The sequence below is a fragment of the Amblyomma mixtum genome, chromosome 1 (assembly GCF_055824585.1).
Source record: "Amblyomma mixtum isolate Tamu chromosome 1, ASM5582458v1, whole genome shotgun sequence".
In the NCBI taxonomy this organism is placed as follows: Eukaryota; Metazoa; Arthropoda; class Arachnida; order Ixodida; family Ixodidae; genus Amblyomma; species Amblyomma mixtum.
This window is the reverse complement of record NC_143012.1, coordinates 211,950,405-211,969,477: the sequence shown is the minus strand read 5'-3', so window position 1 is coordinate 211,969,477 and position 19,073 is coordinate 211,950,405. Positions and strand designations below refer to the sequence as shown.

Below are 19,073 nucleotides of genomic sequence, written 5' to 3'. Positions count from 1 at the left end.
TAGTTTTCCACTGCGCCTTGTTCGGTTGCGATGTGATATGCGGGGTGTTTAGTGTGAAGAGCGCATAATGAAATCAACGGAGCCGCATACTTCTGTGAAGCGCACTACAGGAATCAAAGGAACCAGTTTCGGTCGGTTCCATATTGCTTGCGAAGGCGGTGGCATCGACGCTCCTAGGAGTGCGCTGACAGCACGATTTGCTAAAAGTTGAGAAAGTCTCTGTGTTCTTCGTCTGAAATTTTGCGCCATTCGGATGAATGTTTGCAACAGTGGTGCCGCCAGGTAAAGTCCTATTCGAACCGTCGTGGAGCTCACACCACAGCGGCCGGTATTTCTCCCCACGTCCTCGTCGTTTTCTATAACCTGCAGCGCTCGTCCTGCCTTCCTGGTGGCTTTGTGGAAGGGGTGCAGGGTGTGTGCGCCTCTCTCCGTTTCACACGCACCTCAGCGCACCCGTTTTATTGATTACCGGACTTCCGTATAGAGCTTCGGACGGACCGTTCGGACGGCTCCGTGCGCTGCAACCATGCTGCGCGGCGGCGGTAGTCGATGCTTGTGGTGGCTGGTACATTGAGCGATAGCCAAAGCGACAGAATTTAGCTCCAGGTTGGGAAATGACTGCTTTGCGTGCCGGCTGTGCAGACGTGTCTCCAGGTCCATTAGCTCAGGTACTTGAGGCTTCTGCAGCTACCGCTATACGCCCCAGTGAATAAATAATCCGCCGCTTGTGCCGTGGCTCGTGGTCGTAGCGTCTCTCTGGACGTAGCGGGCAGTGTCCACTTACTGTGGAACCTACCTCTTTACATTATACTGCCTGATTCCTCAGGTGACATTTCAAAACTGGCTTTATTCTTTCATCCCCAACCTCTTCAGCGTCGGATATTTGTGACTGTACTGTGTCACAGTAATGTGTCTTGTAGTTACCGTACAATGCTTCATGTGCATTGCAATAAAATGTCTAGTCTAGTACCACTTCGGCTTTTTCTAAATGACTTCCTCACATAGCAGGTTCAATAAAGGCTCTAATAAGTGCAGAGGATCCGAAAATAGGCATTTTTGACAACATAAAATGAATTTTCATTATTTTTCTCTTAAGGCATAACTGCTTGTAAAAGTCATTCTCCGGGGCTGCCTAAATCCTCCACGTGAGCATGAAAAAATTCTGTCGGCACCCCTACCAGTTACCTGAAATAAGTAATAAATGTTGACAATGAGCCCGGGGAGAAACATTCCTGCATGCACAGGTAAAGATTTTATATTTCGTTTTGACGGAGTAAGGAAATTATTGCTAGGGATTGCGCTAAAGGAAAAGTAGTTTTATGCACATGAGGCCTCCTTTTCGGCAGATTTGTGTTTAGTGTGCCCCGTTTCTCTGTTCTTTCTTTTCCTTGTCTTCTTTAGTGCGTGCGGCTTAGTTTCAGGGGTATGCTACTGTGGATTCCTCAGATGCCTGCTAGCGCCGTAAACGGAAGGCTCAGTGCGTCCTGTTTTGAACACGATAGCATTAGAGTGGTCAGACTAAAACCGGGCTTATGCCCAAACCAAAATTCACTGATTGGTCGAAAGAGGTCTCGCAACTTTGTGAGGTCATCACAACCTGATCAATGATTGGTGGAGGGAGATCATGCGGCCATGTCACGCCATTACTAATTGCCACGGCATTTTAGCAACCTAGATTCTGTACAGTACCCAGCTAGAGAATCGAAATCAAAAATGAGGAAAGAATGCGATATACGCAAATGCTGGCGACGTCACAGCATAGCGAATACCTGCCTGCTAATACAGCCAGTAGAAGGATATGGCATTTGATGTACCAAAAATTGCAATGAAACTGCGCAAACACTCGCAGAAGTTGCAATGGAAGGTGCGGAAAATGTGAAATCTAATGCTATCCCACTCCACTCTTAATGTGACCAGAGCGTCCTCATAGTTTCTTTGTCTTTTCATGGCAAAGTCACCCGCGTCTCCAGAAGATTGCCGGCAGTACGCTTCATTTTTCTTTAGGAGTCTTGTGATTATCCTTGAAAAATGAGAGACAGCAATGCTTTTCTTGCCCGCCCAGCCCAGACTTTCCTAATTTAAAGGTGCCTCCTGGCGCGTACATCTCAACTCGCTGTTGTTCGGTTGCACGTTGCGTGCCTGTTGGGAACAGACATCTTGAAACTTCTATTCGCCGAGTACATTTTTCAATAGACATTCTTGCATCATTCGTTAATCACAGTCATCTTCACAGATCATACGAGCAAAATCGGCATGGCGCAAACCGTTGTTTGTGATTCACTTTTGCTCAGGTAGTGTTTCTTTGGCTTTTATATAAATCTTTCCTCAAAAGGTGCTCGATTAAGTCATATTAAATGCAGGCTTGACAATCAAGCACCACCGTGAGACCTATGAGAGCCTCTTTAGGGAACGCAGTCACCGCAACGTGCCTATATATCACAATCTCGGGTTCTTCCAGATTTCCAATCTCGAAATTCATTGATAAAGCTTAACCGGAAGAGATAACACTGCAAAAACGGTCAATCCGATCTGTGTAAAATTGCCTAGGCATACTTTTTAAAAATTTTTTAAAACGGGCACGATTTTGTTTCTCTGTTTGAGCTTCCATTGTACATTTAACTTCGTAATAATAATGGCCTTGCCCTGAATCGATGCCTAACAAGCTGAATAATCTACAATAGTTTAATTAACAACAAAACAACCCATTTTTATTTCAACAGCTTCGGGTACTGCTGCGAATGCTTTCAGACTTCAGATTAGCTCAATGGAGCTGCCTAGGTGCTAACTGACAAGTGTCGTGTTTTAGCAGTTCTGCGTTAAGTATTTCAGAAATTCCACACCAAAAGATTCGATCTTATACAGAATATCATATAAAACTACAAGCTACGCAGCAGAAGAGGAGTCTATAGATTTAACATTTCACTTGAAATACATGTTTACCGTATTTCCTAGCATATTTATGTCCGCGTTCAAGGCGTCGTACTAAGCAGCAGCGGCTGGGATTACTGAACACAGTCTTGAACAAGAAAGTTCTGGACCATCAAAGCAATATGCTATTGTAAGAAAAAAACAAGGCCGACTCAGCACTGCCCCGCTTCGTTGTTAGCGTTTGTATCCGCTATGCACCCTGGCCAATCCCCCACCGTGGGTATGTGCCATTAAGCCTGAGGACATCATCACCATCATCACCGCTGGTGGCTAGAGCTCCAGTCTCGGGCTGAAGCTGCTGCCCCCGGCTGGCTATCTTGTCCTACGCTGGCCCAAGTTGGTAGTCATGCCTACGTTGGTCGCCATGACCCATCAAGAAATCTACTCTTCACTACGAACGTCAGATCTATAAAGGTGCCACAATTCATATAACAACTTTTATGCTGCAAACCGTGCTCACAAGAGTAACAATATCCGAAGCATGAGCACCTCGTTTTACGTTTATTGACTGCTATCATGTCGCTTTCAAATTTTTCCACCTACAGTTGCTATCAGCGCGCAGACGTCACGATCCATAGGGAGTACGCCCTAATCACTGGTGTATAACCTCGTAATAAAATCCTGCAAAATCGCCAGAAAAAGATTTTGTTAGCAGTCTCGCCATGTCAGAGAACTAAAAATGAAGTACAGTATTCACTTACGATAGTAGCGAAATCAGCAGTCATAAGCACTGAAAGCCGTCTACAATTTCGCGTTATTGCCAAGGATTGCCTGCTCCGATGAGAAACGCCGCATTTCCTCTAGCTTACTCTTAGACGACCAGCTCTAAAAAGTATTTTGCTGCATAAAACTATGTGATGTTAGCACTAAAAAATGCAAATTTTCTGGTTTTAATTATACGAGATTTTATTTCTCTTCAATGAATATAAGAAGAGCGAACATATTTATATGCTAGGAAGCTGACGCAGAGAAATGTTACAACGCGAAAACTTCTGCTTTTACATTTTGTAGGCCCTAAACATTTTTACTTTTGAAGCGCTCGCAATGATGCAGCATTCCTGGGCTTTTTTAACAGTAGCCAGGGGTCGTAGCATTCACTTGCGTTGTCCAACTGTGAAAGTTCTGCGTAGTAGAAATTAGCACCCAGCACCATAATCTCAACTTTGCCACAAGAATAATTGTGGAAAATAATTAGTGGATGCTAATTAATTAAAGTCAGTGCGATCACTTCTATGCTTCCGGGTGGATTTTCCAGCCATATAGGCACGTTCGTGTCCGTTATCAGCTATTTCATTTTTATCAATCAAAGGAAAAGCAGGCGGCGAAGCCCAGAGACAGCAACCACCGCAACAAAGTATTGAAGCCGTGCACTCTGAGGGTAAGACGCTGGTGTCTGGAATGATTGACACAATTATGACGCCACAGATGAAAGTCGCTACTAGATAGCTTTTATTGAACAAAGAAAACTAGAGGCAGTAGCCTTTGGTAAGAGGCTCCTGTTACAATTAGGTTGTCCAAGTGGGCCATCACTGCAGGGTGGAGACCCGTGTAGAGTGGTGGTGCCCCTGTCCCGGCAGCTTTGTACAGTTGTATTTCTTTGTGTTTGCTACGCAACGATGATGATGATGATGATGTCCTCAGGCTTAATGGCACATACCCACGGCGGGGGATTGGCCAGGATGCATAGCAGAATGGAGCTTGCGGACACGACGACGACGCTGATGACGTGAGACTGGGGGAAAAGAGCGAGCATTGTAAAAGAAGAAGAGCCAGTGTTCCGCTGCCCTCTACCCTAAGGGAGCAGTCTTGTACCTGCGCTACCTTTTCCCGGAAACGACAGCGGCAACCAACTATTGATGTGAGCCTCCCGCTTGTTACCCGGTCGTTTGCGTGTTTCGCGCGCAAGAGTTCCCAAGGCAAGCACGGTGCAGAGAGGCGTATAGGTACCACTCTTTTCCCAGTACAAGCCTCGTCTTGTCGCTCACTTCTGGTCATAGGGGAACTGGTCATAGGGGACAGCCGACAGAGGCGACTGGAATAAGAGAATCGTTTTGTATTCCTCTCAAGATGGTCGCCTTCTCACGGTCGTTATTTCTCTCACTTAACAGTGCCTATCCTCAGAAAGAGGTATTTTGCTGCGAACAGTCGTTTGCGATGGCTTTTTCTTCGCCTTCTGTTCGACTTGCCTTATCGAGCACTGAGGCAAACAAAGGAGAAGAAGCCTCAACTCCCATTGTTGTTGCTAGATGCGCAGCAACGTGGTCCTATGAGTCGAGGTTTTGCTCCTCGAAGGCCGAAGTTATTAGCTTCTTCTCTTACAAGCAAATCCAGTTGCATTCAACCTATGCTGTCTGAGATGTAAAATTCCGTGTATGGCTAAAACTTTCCGGGCTAGTTGGTTTATACCTATAAGAACGTAGTTGACAGCTTGGGTTCAGTTTAGCTCAAGCTATCGCCGAGTCATTCGAGGTGCTATTTGATTTGGACAGCTTCCTCGAAGTTTTGGTGCGCACCATGTAAACAAATCTAGCTGGACGTACGCAGTAAAAAAGGAAGTCAGCGCCTGTCCCGCATTTCATGCGTATCCCACACACCTGCCTTCGGGCGGTTACGTGCCCGCGCTCACCTCAGCGACATCTGCATGCCTCCCGATAACTCTGCTCTGGCGCGTGCAGATGTCTGAAGAGGAGACTGAAAAGCACGAAGCAGAAGCAGGCCAGAAAGGAGACGGCCAAGCGGCGGCGGAAGCCCACCCAGAAGGCGGCAGCGAGGAGATCGCCCCACCGGAGGGCGAAGACGCGGCTGCTGGCGGCCCGCAGAGCGACGCCGGAGGCGGCAAGCGTGCCGTCGCCAACTCCATCTACCTGCAACGCATGGGCTATCGCGAGAAGTGAGCGGGCATCTTGCTTGAAGCTTATCCTTTCCCACAGACGCTTGCAGAAAGAATTGCCAATTCCTAAAAACCAGCTAGTTGTCGCGAAGTTAAATACATGATAGTCAAAGTGCGGGATTCTGCGCTCACTGTCCCGTTTTTCGCACTTTTCATAGCATGTAGTCGTATCGAGTAATCTACCTCCTATCAGCATGGACGTTTGATGAAAATCCCTGATGAGGAGTGGAATGCAAACCGGGGAAGAACGTTCAAACAGCTTGAAAGGAAAACTTTACAGCTCCATCAAGATGGACAAAAATATTAACAGTTTTTAACTGCATGCCAAACGTTTTATGTTATTGCTCTGCAACATCAATGTTTTACGCGCATTGATCAGCTGACCATTTTGGTCTTGCCCGGGCATCAGTTAGCCTACCTCGTCGGCTCCGTTAGGGAAACGAGCGGTCCGATGAGGTTTTAATCCTCCTCATTTGAGCAGCGTACCAGAACGAAATTTACAACTCCAATGATCTAGGAAAGCTGCATACATACCTTCGCAAGGTATTTGGTTGGGCTATGGTGCGTGCGTGCGTGCGTGCGTGCGTGCGTGTGTGCGTGTGTGCGTGCGTGCGTGCGTGCGTGTGCGTGTGCGTGTGCGTGCGCGCGCGCGCGTGTGCGCGCGTGGTGACACTTCACGGTACCCATAAAAGGTGGCATCCTCATTCAACCTTGTAGGTGGCGGAATAAATTCATTTTTGGTCGCGCGAGGTTCCCCGAGCAGTGCAACCTGGATCGCAAATATTCCTCCGGTGGCAGCGCCTGTCATCCGAGGCTAGTGCCAGACCACTCAAACTCCTCACCACTGTACCAAGAGCGGTATAAGAAGTCCGAGTGATCTATTAATGTTAAAGAAAGATCAATTCTGCACATATGGGAGCTAAACTATTAGCTATCACGTCATATCCTTAAGGCGTATGAGCGCGCAGATCAGAAAATGCGCGGGTGTTACGTATAGAGTCAAGGGGGTGGTGGTGGAAACATTTATTAAGAGGAGAGAGGAGGTATATTTGGATCAGCCCTGAGCAGTCTCTTAAGGGCTGACCCAACATACCTCCTGACCCTTCTTAATGTTTTCACCACCACCCCCATGGCTCTACACGTAACACCCGGGCATTTTCTGATCTGCGCGCTTATACGCCTTGAGGATATGACGTGATAGCTAATAGTTTAGTGCCCATATGTGCAGAATTGATCTTTCTTTAACATTAATAGATCACTGGGACTTCTTATACCTCTCTTGGTACAGTGGTGCAGAGTTTAACTGGTCCGGCACTGGCCTGGGAGAGTCATGCAGAGGTTGAACTGCCAGCTGCGTGGCATCGGATTACATCATGGGGCACCGCACGGTGACTGCGTTCACAAAGTGAGCGGGAGCCTTTTCGGACGTAAGCAGTCTTAAGGGCCTATGCCGACGTTTTCTCCCTCCACCTACAAATATGGGCGTCTACAGTAGTGATATGCAGCGTTGTTTTTCCCGAATAACACAATCTGGCGGGCTAGTTGGTGGGAATCCATACGATTTCAGTAGCGCGAACACCTTCTATCTTTTCCTAACCGTGTTCGCGCTGCTGAAATCGTATCTTTTCCTGGAAGAGTGGAGTAGTAGTTTCTCTTTAATGGAATGCACATCGCAATGGGGACAGAAGCATGAAAGCTTTCCCGCATGCGCGTGGGCCACTATTTTTCTCGTCTCACCAGCCAAACAGTGTTTGGCTGCAGGGCAAAAACTAGCTGGGCCGAAGCCCTCCATTATGGCGTTCCTCATATCCCAACTGCCGCTTTGGGACGTTGAGACCACAGTCCTACCTAGATTTCTTTTCTCTCTCTTTTCTTGGTGTTGTTGCTCTTAGTACTTTGCAGCTGCTGTGTGTCAGGTGGAATGATTAAGTTAATTTATTTATTTTTATTTCTTATTTACTTATTTATTTATTTATGCATACTGTTAGTCCCATTTGGGACTGTTCAGGAGGACCTACTTAGATCAACAAGATAGCGGTCTAGTATTAATGAGAACACTGAAATTGGTAGCATGTTAAAAAATATACAAATGATAAAACGCAAATACAGCAAAGCTATGACGTAAACAATGAAATACAACACGAAATGAGGTTATTCTCAATAGCATTACACAAATAATAACAAAAATGTAGAAAGAATAGTGCATTTTGAGACCGTACAGACAATAAACAAACAATTAACATTATGCACATACACTGGAAAGGCTTCCCTATCTACAGCGCTAAAGACTGGACTGAAGACCAGAACACAACAAGTCACACAACAGAGCTGTGACTGACAACTTACTGGCTACCGGAAAGGAAAGAAACCACAAGAAAGCATGCACGGAAGCAACTAGTGCCCGCGGAAAAGTTTCACGTATCAAATCTCGCAATCAAGATACTTCATTTCCTTTTGTGACAATGCTATTGAAGGCACTATTACACAAACATCCCGCAATCTTGCTGTCATATGTGCCTCCATTCTTGCTCGTGTAAGAGCGTCACAATTTTTACCTGTCATGCTGCATTCTCTGTACAGCGGTTCACAGGCTTCATTGATAGGGCATTTGATAGGGCACTGACCGCAGTTTTTTTATTTTAAAGTGTAACCTCCAAGTTCCCTCATGCCGCGTTTTAATGAAACATGTTATTACGAAATAATGGATTAAAAAAAGGTTTAGTTACTGCAGTTGGAAGCTCGTAAAAAAAAGAAAAAGCTTGCGTCTTTTTTTCCTAAGCGCCCTATATTGATACGACGGTATATAGCAACGCCCAATTGACCTTGCCATTTTGAGCTGAGGACGTAGATTTTTAAGGTTGCTCAACACTTCTGTATTTATTAGTTACCAGAAAGTGAATTTACCGGTCTTTAGCGGCTCTGTCGAGCAACACAAAATTGAACACAAAACTATTCCCGGCACATGCGGTGGCTGCGTTTTTCCCGAAGTTTCAGTCGCTACAGTGCTAGAAAATTTTTGCCAGCCGCGCGCCCATCTTTTCAACTCGACTACGCAGCTATCTGGATAACATCGCGCAGAGCAGCTCGCAAGACCCGCTGCGCTTCTCCAAAGTTTTCTAGTCATTAGAGTCCCGCCATGCTGTAGCGTCATCGCTGCGCGTAGCACGTTGCACCGCACTGTGCTTCTCGACTGTCAAGTGAGGTTTAGTTTCGCTTATCGTGGCGTGGGCCGTGGTTGCATGGTTTGACCTTTTGAAAGCGTGTTTCTTCTGCCTGACGACCATGATGAAAGCGGTTGCATAAGGTACGAAGAAGTTTCAGGCCGCAATGGAGTTCGTAGCTCAGAACACGCTGTCTACAGTCTGCGGCAAAAAAAGAAGCAAACGCTAATTCCGTCACACGCAGTATTAATGGAACCGACAAAAACTTTTTTTTTTGTTTCCGAAGGAGTTGGAGGAGCCTTCACACGCAGTATTAATTGAACCGACAAAAACTTTTTTTTTTTCTTTCCGAAAGAGTTGGAGGAGCCTTTTTTCAGATTATCGAAAAGTTATCCGGTATACCTTCATTCGGCCGAACTCATTATCCTAAAAGGGTTCTCCTTTCCGGCAGGAGAGAAGCCCACATTGGGCATTCCCGACGCAAAAACGTTCCCCATTAGTTTTCTATGACGGTCTTAACTGCTACATGCGAGCGATAGAAACATATTCAGACATGTTTTTCTACGTATTGGAACATTCAACCATTACTCAATATTTCCATGACACTGCCTTACAATTTTCCAACATTAAAAATTCTTGTCCAGAGTGCTGGGCATGCATACGCTTGGTGCGTCTCGCAAGGCGTGCTATCGGCAGAACTCGTATTAGTCACTTGCGACAAAGCTAAACTTACTATAATTCCTGTACACGCCGTTAGAGCCCTCCCGGTGACAAGTCAGCAGTCCCACTCATCAGGCATTCACTCGCGCCCACTTCCACTGGCACATATTAGAGTGGATATTTGCGGGAGTGGACGCTGTTTTAAGCGAATGCAATTCTTAGTGAGTGGATTTAAGTTGCAGTGGGCGGACGAGAGCGTGCGTTAATGTGAGGGAATCGTAGCTGCAACGTAAGCATGAGTGGATGTAAGCTTTAGTGAGGGGATGGGATTGCGCGTGAATGCAGATGAAGTGGGTGTGATTGTGAGAAATGAGTCGTGTCTGGACGATCCTTAGGTAAGTAGATCAATAGCTGGATGCGCTGACGTCTTGTAGGTTCATTGCTTCAAAATCACGTTACCCAAGGAAACTTTTGAGGCTAGGGTAGCTCCTTAATTACAAACTAGAAAAAAATTCGCAAGATGAAAATTTTTGCAAGCGACGGACTCATGAAGAAACTTGCCGAAATCATCCTCAATCCTACCAAAACCACTTCTATGAAACGTAGTGGCCCTCGGCAGAGCCGCAACCTATTACCCCGGTTTGATCTCGTGTGCTTTAGAACACGACCAGTCAGCCAGTATCGAAAAGGCTTTCATCTCAAAGATTTTTGAATACCGGTAATTTGTCTTCCTTGCGTGCACCCTTGGTCTTTGCGAAAACACTCTTGTTTTCCCAGACATTCAAATATTTAGTCTCCACTTGCCTTAATTGTGCAGTACATTGGCTCTTCGGCATGCCATTTTTGAGAACTGATTTGCAGTTCTGTGCGATTAAGGCGCTCCTGAGATAGAGCTAGTTTTCTTGCATGGAGACATTAGATACTTTTCGTCGGGCATACGCATCGCTTCCTGAGTCCCTTAAGCTGTAAATAGCGTAAACACGATACTTTTTGTTGGCCATGCCATAGCGTCTATGTATCAAGCGTAAATAGTAGCGCCATCTAGTTACAAGACATCGAAGCGCATCTTCGCTGGGTTGAAGGAATTTTAATTCGTAATTACTCAACGAGAGTTTGTCCATTGCGAGCCTTTTTTTTTCTTCGAAGTAAAAAAAAAAACTCTGAAAAGAGAAGAAAATATAGCAACTCACTAAAAACTAGAGAACTGCTTCGTCAGGTGTCGTTGCTAGGAGGGAAACACGCAGCATTTAGTTAGGTCGAAGATTTGAAAATTGCCATGTTATCTCATAAACAGGGGCTAATTAGCGTGTATGCGTCTACATGTGGGCCAGTGTATGCGAAATAAAAGCGAACCGCTTCCATTTGGGCGAGCTATCGCGTTGAAGAATCCAGACGCGACATATATTTATTTCGAAGCGGTGAGTAGGGCGCCGCCATCTTGTCAAAGTATCCCATAACGTGCCCGTAGCGCGCGCGCTATGCTGTATAGCGTGCGTACACCATGAGACGCTGAGATTTACGTGGCGTCCTGCGGATGCGCATTCGTTAGCCGCAGTGTCGATGCGTACGCCAGCTCACTGCGTACGCCCAACTAACAATATCTATTGCTGATTTCTCAAACCTTAACATTTCTCTGTCGCAGACCAAATTTACAGATTCCTCACGGAAAAGTTTCTTCAACATTACGCACAATCATATCCACCTTAACTATATATCTACGGCTCATCCCAAATGATAGAAGCTTCCAAGTCTAGCACAGCAAATAAACAAAAAACGAGCAATGCGCAGCCATGTTGACCAGTTTGTCGACGCCTACCCGCTCAATCGGTACCACCAGACGGACACCCGTAGTATCAAGCTGTGCCGCAGCGTTCCGTTGGCCAAACGCAAATCCCTATTTCCCTGCCGTACTCCGTACTCTCTGCTGCTCACGGTCCAGCAAAGGAGCCGGAAGTGAATGAAGGTAGCCTAATCACGTGATCAAAGATGGCGGCGAACGTGCGCAATACCAACGCTGCACACAGAGTGGAATGCAGCGTGTAATGTCGTCCTTCGCAGCATGGCCCTTCTTCAGCTGCAAGCGGTGCACTCGTACAAGGCGATTGTGCTGGCCGTGGGCGGGGCCCTGGCTTTCCTCGTGCTCGCCATTGCCGCCGTCGCCTTCATCGTCCTCAGCCTTCTCAACTCTGGTAAGCGGCTAACGCCGCCAGCGGAGGCGGTATGCGACCTTAAATGGCCATCTCTCCTGATATTTCCTTTTCCATCCATTGTTTTTCGCAATTCCTGAGCCAATTACTAACTTTTTCCCCGGCTTGGTAGTGAATGCAATCAGTTGATATTTTTAAGACACGCTCCCTGCCTACACGTCGTAACCTGGTTACGCGAGTAATGTGATTTTAAAAAACGGACATCACTCACTCCACAACAGTCCTTAACGCGAAACGGGTGCTGCTCGTTATGGTAACTCATTAAAAAAGCCGTCATGCTCTTTTGTTGTGACGTCACTTTATTGTGTATTGAATTAGCGATGATTGGCGAGTGAAGACTGACGGAAAGGCCATGGCCGTCATGATTCCGCATCGGCTAAACGGCATGAGTGGTGCAAAAGATCGCTGAACAAGGGCGGATGGCAACTTAGACAATGCGAGGCAGCGGGCGGCTCATCTCAACAACCGATTTACACCTGATGTGGCGACATGCCAAGCGAGCTATGCCGCAATTTAAGTTCGTTTTTTGCATTTTTCTTCTTGATGCTTTCCAGATACAGAGACTACGATTTTGCCAGACAAGTGAGTAAGCTGGGAGCTTTGTTGCCTGCAGTATGAACGTGAACAAATATATTTCATGCCTATTCAATATGGACATTAGGTTTCTGGGAAAAACTGCCCCAAAAGCGAAAGAAATGTAATAACTAACCGTGTAGGAAAAGAAGTGTTTTTAAGTCGCACTAAGTACATAGCCGTGTCGGACATTGTATAGCTTTACGCAACCTTGGCATCTTAAAACTGAACTCTCTCGATTGCAGTTATCTTCTAAGAACTCATGATATTTATGAGACTACACAAGATTTGAAGCCCCCTAATCGCTGGATATCTGATTTAGAGACACACAAACACAGCAGGCAGGTGCTATGCACACACAAACGCACACACTCACATACGCGTTAACCTGTGTCCATTTCTTTGGTAAGATGCACCCCAAGAGGTCAGTTGTTCTAGTTCTAACGAAGCAAATAAACTATACCATAGTTCCATCATTGCTGCCTCCAACATTGTCTGGTAGGTAGGGCAGCTGCACACCGCTTGTGCTCGACCCTCTCGCTGTCATTGCTGATTCTAACGCTACTTCACAGCTACGAGCAAACATACAAAATCCAGAGCTTTGAGGTCATAATTCGCTCACTGTTTCATTTGTTAGAAGGCTATTGTACTTGGGCCATTTAAACTGGTATTGAACACGGATAACAGCATATGCTTTTCTCAGCCGCGTAACAAAGCACAGCTGATGTCAGAGGGCATGAACGAAGCAGGCGTACAAGCTGCTACGTGAAAGTGACAGTTTATCAGGCGAACATGCCTACATCGAGAAAGGCCCAACCTCGATCGGTATCATATCGTTATATAGCCGTACTGGAGGGTTATGCTGTTCAGACTGCGAAACCGCCCATAGTGGCGTAGGGTGGTGTTTCTAGCACAATTGTCAGCTTGATGCAAATTAGGTAAAGTAAATCTGCCCACACTGGCCGAAACTCATCAGCATACACTTACGCTTCTCTTATAAACTATTTGTTGTAGACTTGCCATATGCCTTTGGGGCAATTTTTTCGTCACTTTTAAAATACACCGAAGGGCTACAGCTTACTCCTCGCAGTCGTTAAAGCAGTGTGCGTTTATGCATATGCAACATTTGCGGCGCGGCTAGAAAAACACTAAGGACTGACGCTCGTGAACAGCCTCTGACGTCAGTTCTCTGTGTCATTTTGCTCTCTTTACATGCACACGCGTTTTTCTAAGGCAGCAACGAGACCCAGACGGTCGACAATGTGGCGCTATTTCCAGAAGACACCATGAAAAAAGGTGCGTGTCTGTCAGATCTCTAAGCATGAACTTGAAGTCCGAAAGGGCTCATGAATTCGGCCAGATCGTTATCGACTAGCCAACAAATTTATCAGTCGCTGGACTGTTCTTAGTTTGTGCACGGCTTCCTTCATAGCGGGACTCTATAATGTACTCAAGAAAGCAATGATGCATGACTTTCACAGCGGAACCCGTACCGGGACCAAACGCCTGGTCATGAAGCCTCGAAATTTTTTTTCGTGCAGAAATTGGTATTTTTAGAGGCTCGTAAATGAATGTAGAGGCAGCTATTACTAGGTCAGCAGTAAACTCAATGATGCCTTGTTTCTATACGTCATCCCTCTTTCAATGAAACAGTTTGATGTGTTTGGCACGAGCCCTCCAAGGACAGCCATCCACGGCAGTTCGAGACTGTCCTAATTCGCATTTGGTGACGAAGCACATGGCCAACTTTCATTCAACAAAGTTCTCCGTGCACTGATTTGTCGCTCATGTGCTCCTGCAAAGACTCATTGGCGCTGTACGCCAAAAGTTACAGGTGCACGTGACAAACGAAGCAGTTAAATCTGATCTGTGTGCGCGGCGAATGTTCTCTCATCGTATGTCTCCGTCTCCGCATATTATCAATATATCAGAACTTTTCTCTTTGCTCAAACTGCGCCACCTGTAATACTTACATGCCGGTTGTGTAATTCGATATTATGCTAATTTCAATGACCGGCAAAGACGTAAGATGCCCTTCCTGGGACCCGTGTACCACTTGAGTGCGGGCATGCTAAAGAATTTCTAAGAACAGGGTGAGTCTTTACAGCGTGCCTGTGAGAAAAGCCCTGAGGTCGATTCAAAAAGGCAGGTTTTAAACGGAAGGCGAACAAGAGCATTGCAGTTAAGAAAAGAAAAAAAAGCTGTACTCAGTTTACGAATAGAGAAAAACCTGTAGTCACACCGAACGCGTCGGAAAATATTTATTTCTGCATAAATTACATAAATTGGGTATCTCAAAACCGTATGTGAAATATATTTCCTGTGGCCTCGAAAGAATTGCAGTTTAGTGCTAAATTCGAAACACAAGAAATCAAAGCATATTTCTTTCCTCAAAGCGATAAACCTGGAACTGCAAATAAAATTGCTCTATTGATGGAAAGGAATGAACAGCTCTTGCAGACAGAATGGAAGAAAAAAAACATAGACACATCCGTTGAGTATCAACCAAATAATTTAGACAAAGACAGCAATATAATGTAACCATGGCAAGCAAAACACAAAGGATTAAACACGTGTGTTAGCCAGCCGTCTGTGGCTCTGATTCCACAGAAGATTGGCTATCTTGGCCAATCACATCAATTATAGAACCTGATGGTGGACTTTCCCCGGTGTGTTTGATCCTTTGTGTTTCATATGCCATGTTCCCTATGTATTGCTCGTCGCAATAAACTATTTTCGTTGTGTTCTTCTCTTCCATCCTGTCTCTTAGGGCTTTTCAGTCGTTTCTATCAATATTCGCCACCTGCCCGACTAAGCCAACTTCCTAAATTTGTTTTGAACTGGCAAACTTGAATTACGTAATTCTGACAGCCTTGACGCCATAGGTAGCATAAGAGGGTTCTCACACAGCTTCCACCCTCGCCGTTCGATGGCGTTCTACGTCACACCAGCGGTAACTCAGGACGTTCCACGTCCGCCGCTTAAGAACGTGGGTGGCGCTGGTGAACACTCCCAAGGTTAGGTTATTTGTAAACATAAATACCCCCGAAAAGCTGAAGATTTGACAGCCGTCGCCGTAGCTCAGCGGTAGAGCACCGGACACGTAATTCGGAGGTCGTGGGTTCGGATCCCACCGGCACCATGTGGTTGTTTTTTCTTCTGCTTTTCTAATCAATTAGCTTTAAGCGATAACATATTCAGTAATATTATAAATTGGTCAACACCACAAAATAAATAAATTTAAAAAAAGAAATCCCCAGTGCCCCTTGGTTTCTGTGCCTGTTGGCTTCTCTCGTAATTCATATATGTGGGCTTTGTTACAAACCTCGATATCGACACTACCGGAACCTCACCGGTCTTTGTTCCCGACAGTGAACCAGACTGCTTGTGGTAGTTTTATGGATAGGTATTTATTATCGCAAGCGGTGCAAAAAGAAATTAAATGTGTACCACGGCTAAGTAGGTTTTTCAGCCTTCCTGTCAGTAGAAAGGCAGCGGGGTATATTTTGCAATGCTTCTTCTCTGATACATTCTTTCATGTTTCTGTGTGTACCACTCCTAACTTCACTGGCGTTGCATACCACTCACAAATTCGCAAGGAGTGAGTCGGGGAAGACTCATTAGAAAATATAACGCGAGATTGAAATTTGCATTTTGGTGCAGCCTTTCTTTTTTTTTTAGTGCGAAAGCATTTAGACTGATCGGCAACAAGGCCCGGGTTCGGCGTTGACCAGCGGTAATGTCCCCAAATATCCCTCATGACGTCACCGTGGTAGCAAGATAAAATAAATTTTTGTCTGAAGGTGCTGAGAAATCAGACCAGGACTTTCAGATTTTAGTTAGACGGCGAGTTGAACTAACTGGAACATAGTGGGAATGACAGCGCAGAGGCAAGGGACAGAGCAAGCGCTGGTCTTGTCTGCTTCCTCGCTTTCTTTTTTAGCTCAACTCGTCGTCTAACTCAAATCCCAAAGTCCTGGGCTCATTTTCCTGCACCTTGGGACCAAATTTATTTTTGTTCGCAACCACGGTGACGTCATTCGGGATTTTTGGAACCACTGCTGTTGGTCAACGCCGACGCCGGGTTTCAGTGCGAATGAGCCATAGAGACCAGCGGCAGAGAAAGCGCCGGTGTTGACTGCTTCCTCTGTTCCTTGCCTTAACCGGCTCTGCGGCCGGGGCACTTTTCTTCTCCTTTCTTTCTCTCACCCTTTCTTATGTATGTCCCTCTCTATTACCCGCGATACACGAGTGGTGCGGGCGAGGTTCCTCCTTTACCTCAACATATAACGTGTCCCTTGTCTGTGTGCTGTAATTTACAGTCGGTATGACTTTCAAATTGCGAGGCAAGCACTCAACCCATAGTCCACAAAACCACGTTTTTTTTTTGTTGGTGAACGAATTTGAACCTCGTATATGCGCCGCCTTACGACTGAATGCTAATTAGTAGGTGTGTCAATAGAAATGAAGATAGAAAATAGAAAATAAATACAAATAAATGAAAATAAAGAAGAGAAAGCTTTCATATTCCAAGCCCGCAAGTAGCCATAAGTTCCCTTCGCAATTTTTTTCCTCGCGTCGGCTCTCCGCGCCTTTTAGGGTGCTTTAAAGATCACCCCCGTCAAATTAGTCCACCGATGTGCAGTATGTTTACGTATGGTATCTCCCGAACGCAAGCTTATAGTCCGAGTGTGAGCTGACGTTGATCCACTGTTTTCTGCGCAGAATTAGAGATCGACGGGAGCGCTGCGGCATTCGCGGAGGAGATAGTGCCGGCACAGGAAGGTAATACCTTTTAAGAAGGTGGCAGCGATCTCGAACGTTGCTTGCCATGCGTGGTTCTCACGGCGCGCCTTTTGTCGATTGCAGCTGCTACAAAGGAACCCTGGAACGCCAGCGGGAAAGAAGACAGCTACGTGAACATCCTGGACGTAGCGTGAAAGCCAGCAAGCGCTCGAGGTCCGTTAAAAGATTTTTTTCCACCCGCCACTGCGATGCAACTGCTATGGTTTCCGAGGCTGGATAGGATTTCGCTCTTTAGATCCCATTCGTCGCAACCGCATTGGAATTGAGACTTTATGAAAAAACATCCGTGTGCCGACCTTTTGCGATATGCTAATGAACATAGTATCATCTAAATTACTTCCAGCATTCCAATACGGCGCGCGTCATGTTTCAGCAACTTGGCATGGCGCTGTAAAATCCTAACCCTTTAGGAGACTTAGTGACAGGATATTGCTGATTCGGAAAACGCCGGTTCATGGCTGTGAAGAGAGTTGAATTAAAATTCGGGGGGTGAAATATTTTTGATTATATTCTAGAACTGTGCAATATTTAGAGATAAGCAGGTTTTGGTCCACGTAGATCCTACTAGTTCTCCCCTGAGTATTAATGAAGCTTGGCCTTCCAGCAGAAGTATGGAAAATAAGATGTCTTGAATATGTTATCGCTTAAAGCTAATTGACTAGAAAAGCAGAAGAAAAAACAAACACATGGTGCCGGTGGGATCCGAACCCACGACCTCCGAATTACGTGTCCGGTGCTCTACCGCTGAGCTACGGCGACGGCTGTCAAATCTTCTGCTTTTCGGGGGTATTTATGTTTACAAATAACCTAACCTTGGGAGTGTTCACCAGCGCCACCCACGTTCTTAAGCGGCGGACGTAGCACGTCCTGAGGGACCGCTGATGTGACGTAGAACGTCATCGAACGGTGAGGGTGGAAGCTGTGTGAGAACCCTCTTATGCTACCTATGGCGTCAAGGCTGTCAGAATTACGTAATTCAAGTTTGCCAGTTCAAAACAAATTTAGGAAGTTGGCTTAGTCGGGCAGGTGGTGAAATATTTTTTGATTATATTCTAGAACTGTGCAATATTTAGAGATAAGCAGGTTTTGGTCCACGTAGATCCTACTAGTTCTCCCCTGAGTATTAATGAAGCTTGGCCTTCCAGGAGAAGTATGGAAAATAAGATGTCTTGACGGAAGGGTACATATGTGCAAAGTGTGTTGTATCTGTCTTCGTCTCCGAACTCCTATTCAGTCCTAACTGCTTACATGATGTGTTCTCGGGACATGCTCGCGGAATATTAGCGAGAAGGACACATGAAGACTTTCTTCCTCGTGAAGGAAGAGTTTCCACTTCTTCCCGCTCTAGAAGTCTGGGTGAAGTGTCATTAATTTTTCGATAATCCGAAGTAATAATCTTAACAACCTTACGAAACCTCCATTTAGCTTAACTGTTCAACAATGAAACTCGGCCATGTATTACGTATACGTTCCGTGCACGTGGTCATGCAGCGGCGTCTCCTTTTTTTGAATTTCATAGTTTTATTTCTTTATCCCGCAAACCGTCTTCTGATTTTTTTTTTCATATTTCCAGACGACGACGCCGGTTGGCACCGAGCTCCTTCAGGCGTCAACTTTGAGCTGCAGCTTCACATAGATGCACACTTATGTACGACGCTACAACAAAAACGACAGAAGCTTCCAAGCACGTGGCGAGTTTTATTGCGCGTGACTGACGTTATTGTATACCATAAATTCGTGATGTCTGAGCAATTCATGCTTTACAATTAAATACCATACATGATTACTTTTCTCACAAGCGCCTTCCGCTGACTACGCCTTGCGGCAATGCGATACACGAGCCTAAAA

At 45.7% G+C, this 19,073-nt stretch overlaps 1 protein-coding gene across 1 annotated transcript; it reads left to right on the top strand.

The window, feature by feature from the left end:
- Window positions 1–5,603: 5,603 nt before the first annotated feature.
- On the top strand, window positions 5,604–17,380 carry LOC149370786 (uncharacterized). The gene is made up of 6 exons (XM_089584057.1): window positions 5,604–5,818; window positions 11,698–11,828; window positions 12,401–12,428; window positions 13,657–13,715; window positions 17,145–17,204; window positions 17,289–17,380. The coding sequence occupies exons 1-6, from the start codon at window positions 5,604–5,606 to the stop codon at window positions 17,357–17,359; spliced, it is 564 nt and encodes a 187-aa protein (XP_089440183.1). The 3' UTR covers window positions 17,360–17,380.
- The last annotated feature ends 1,693 nt before the right edge of the window (window positions 17,381–19,073 follow it).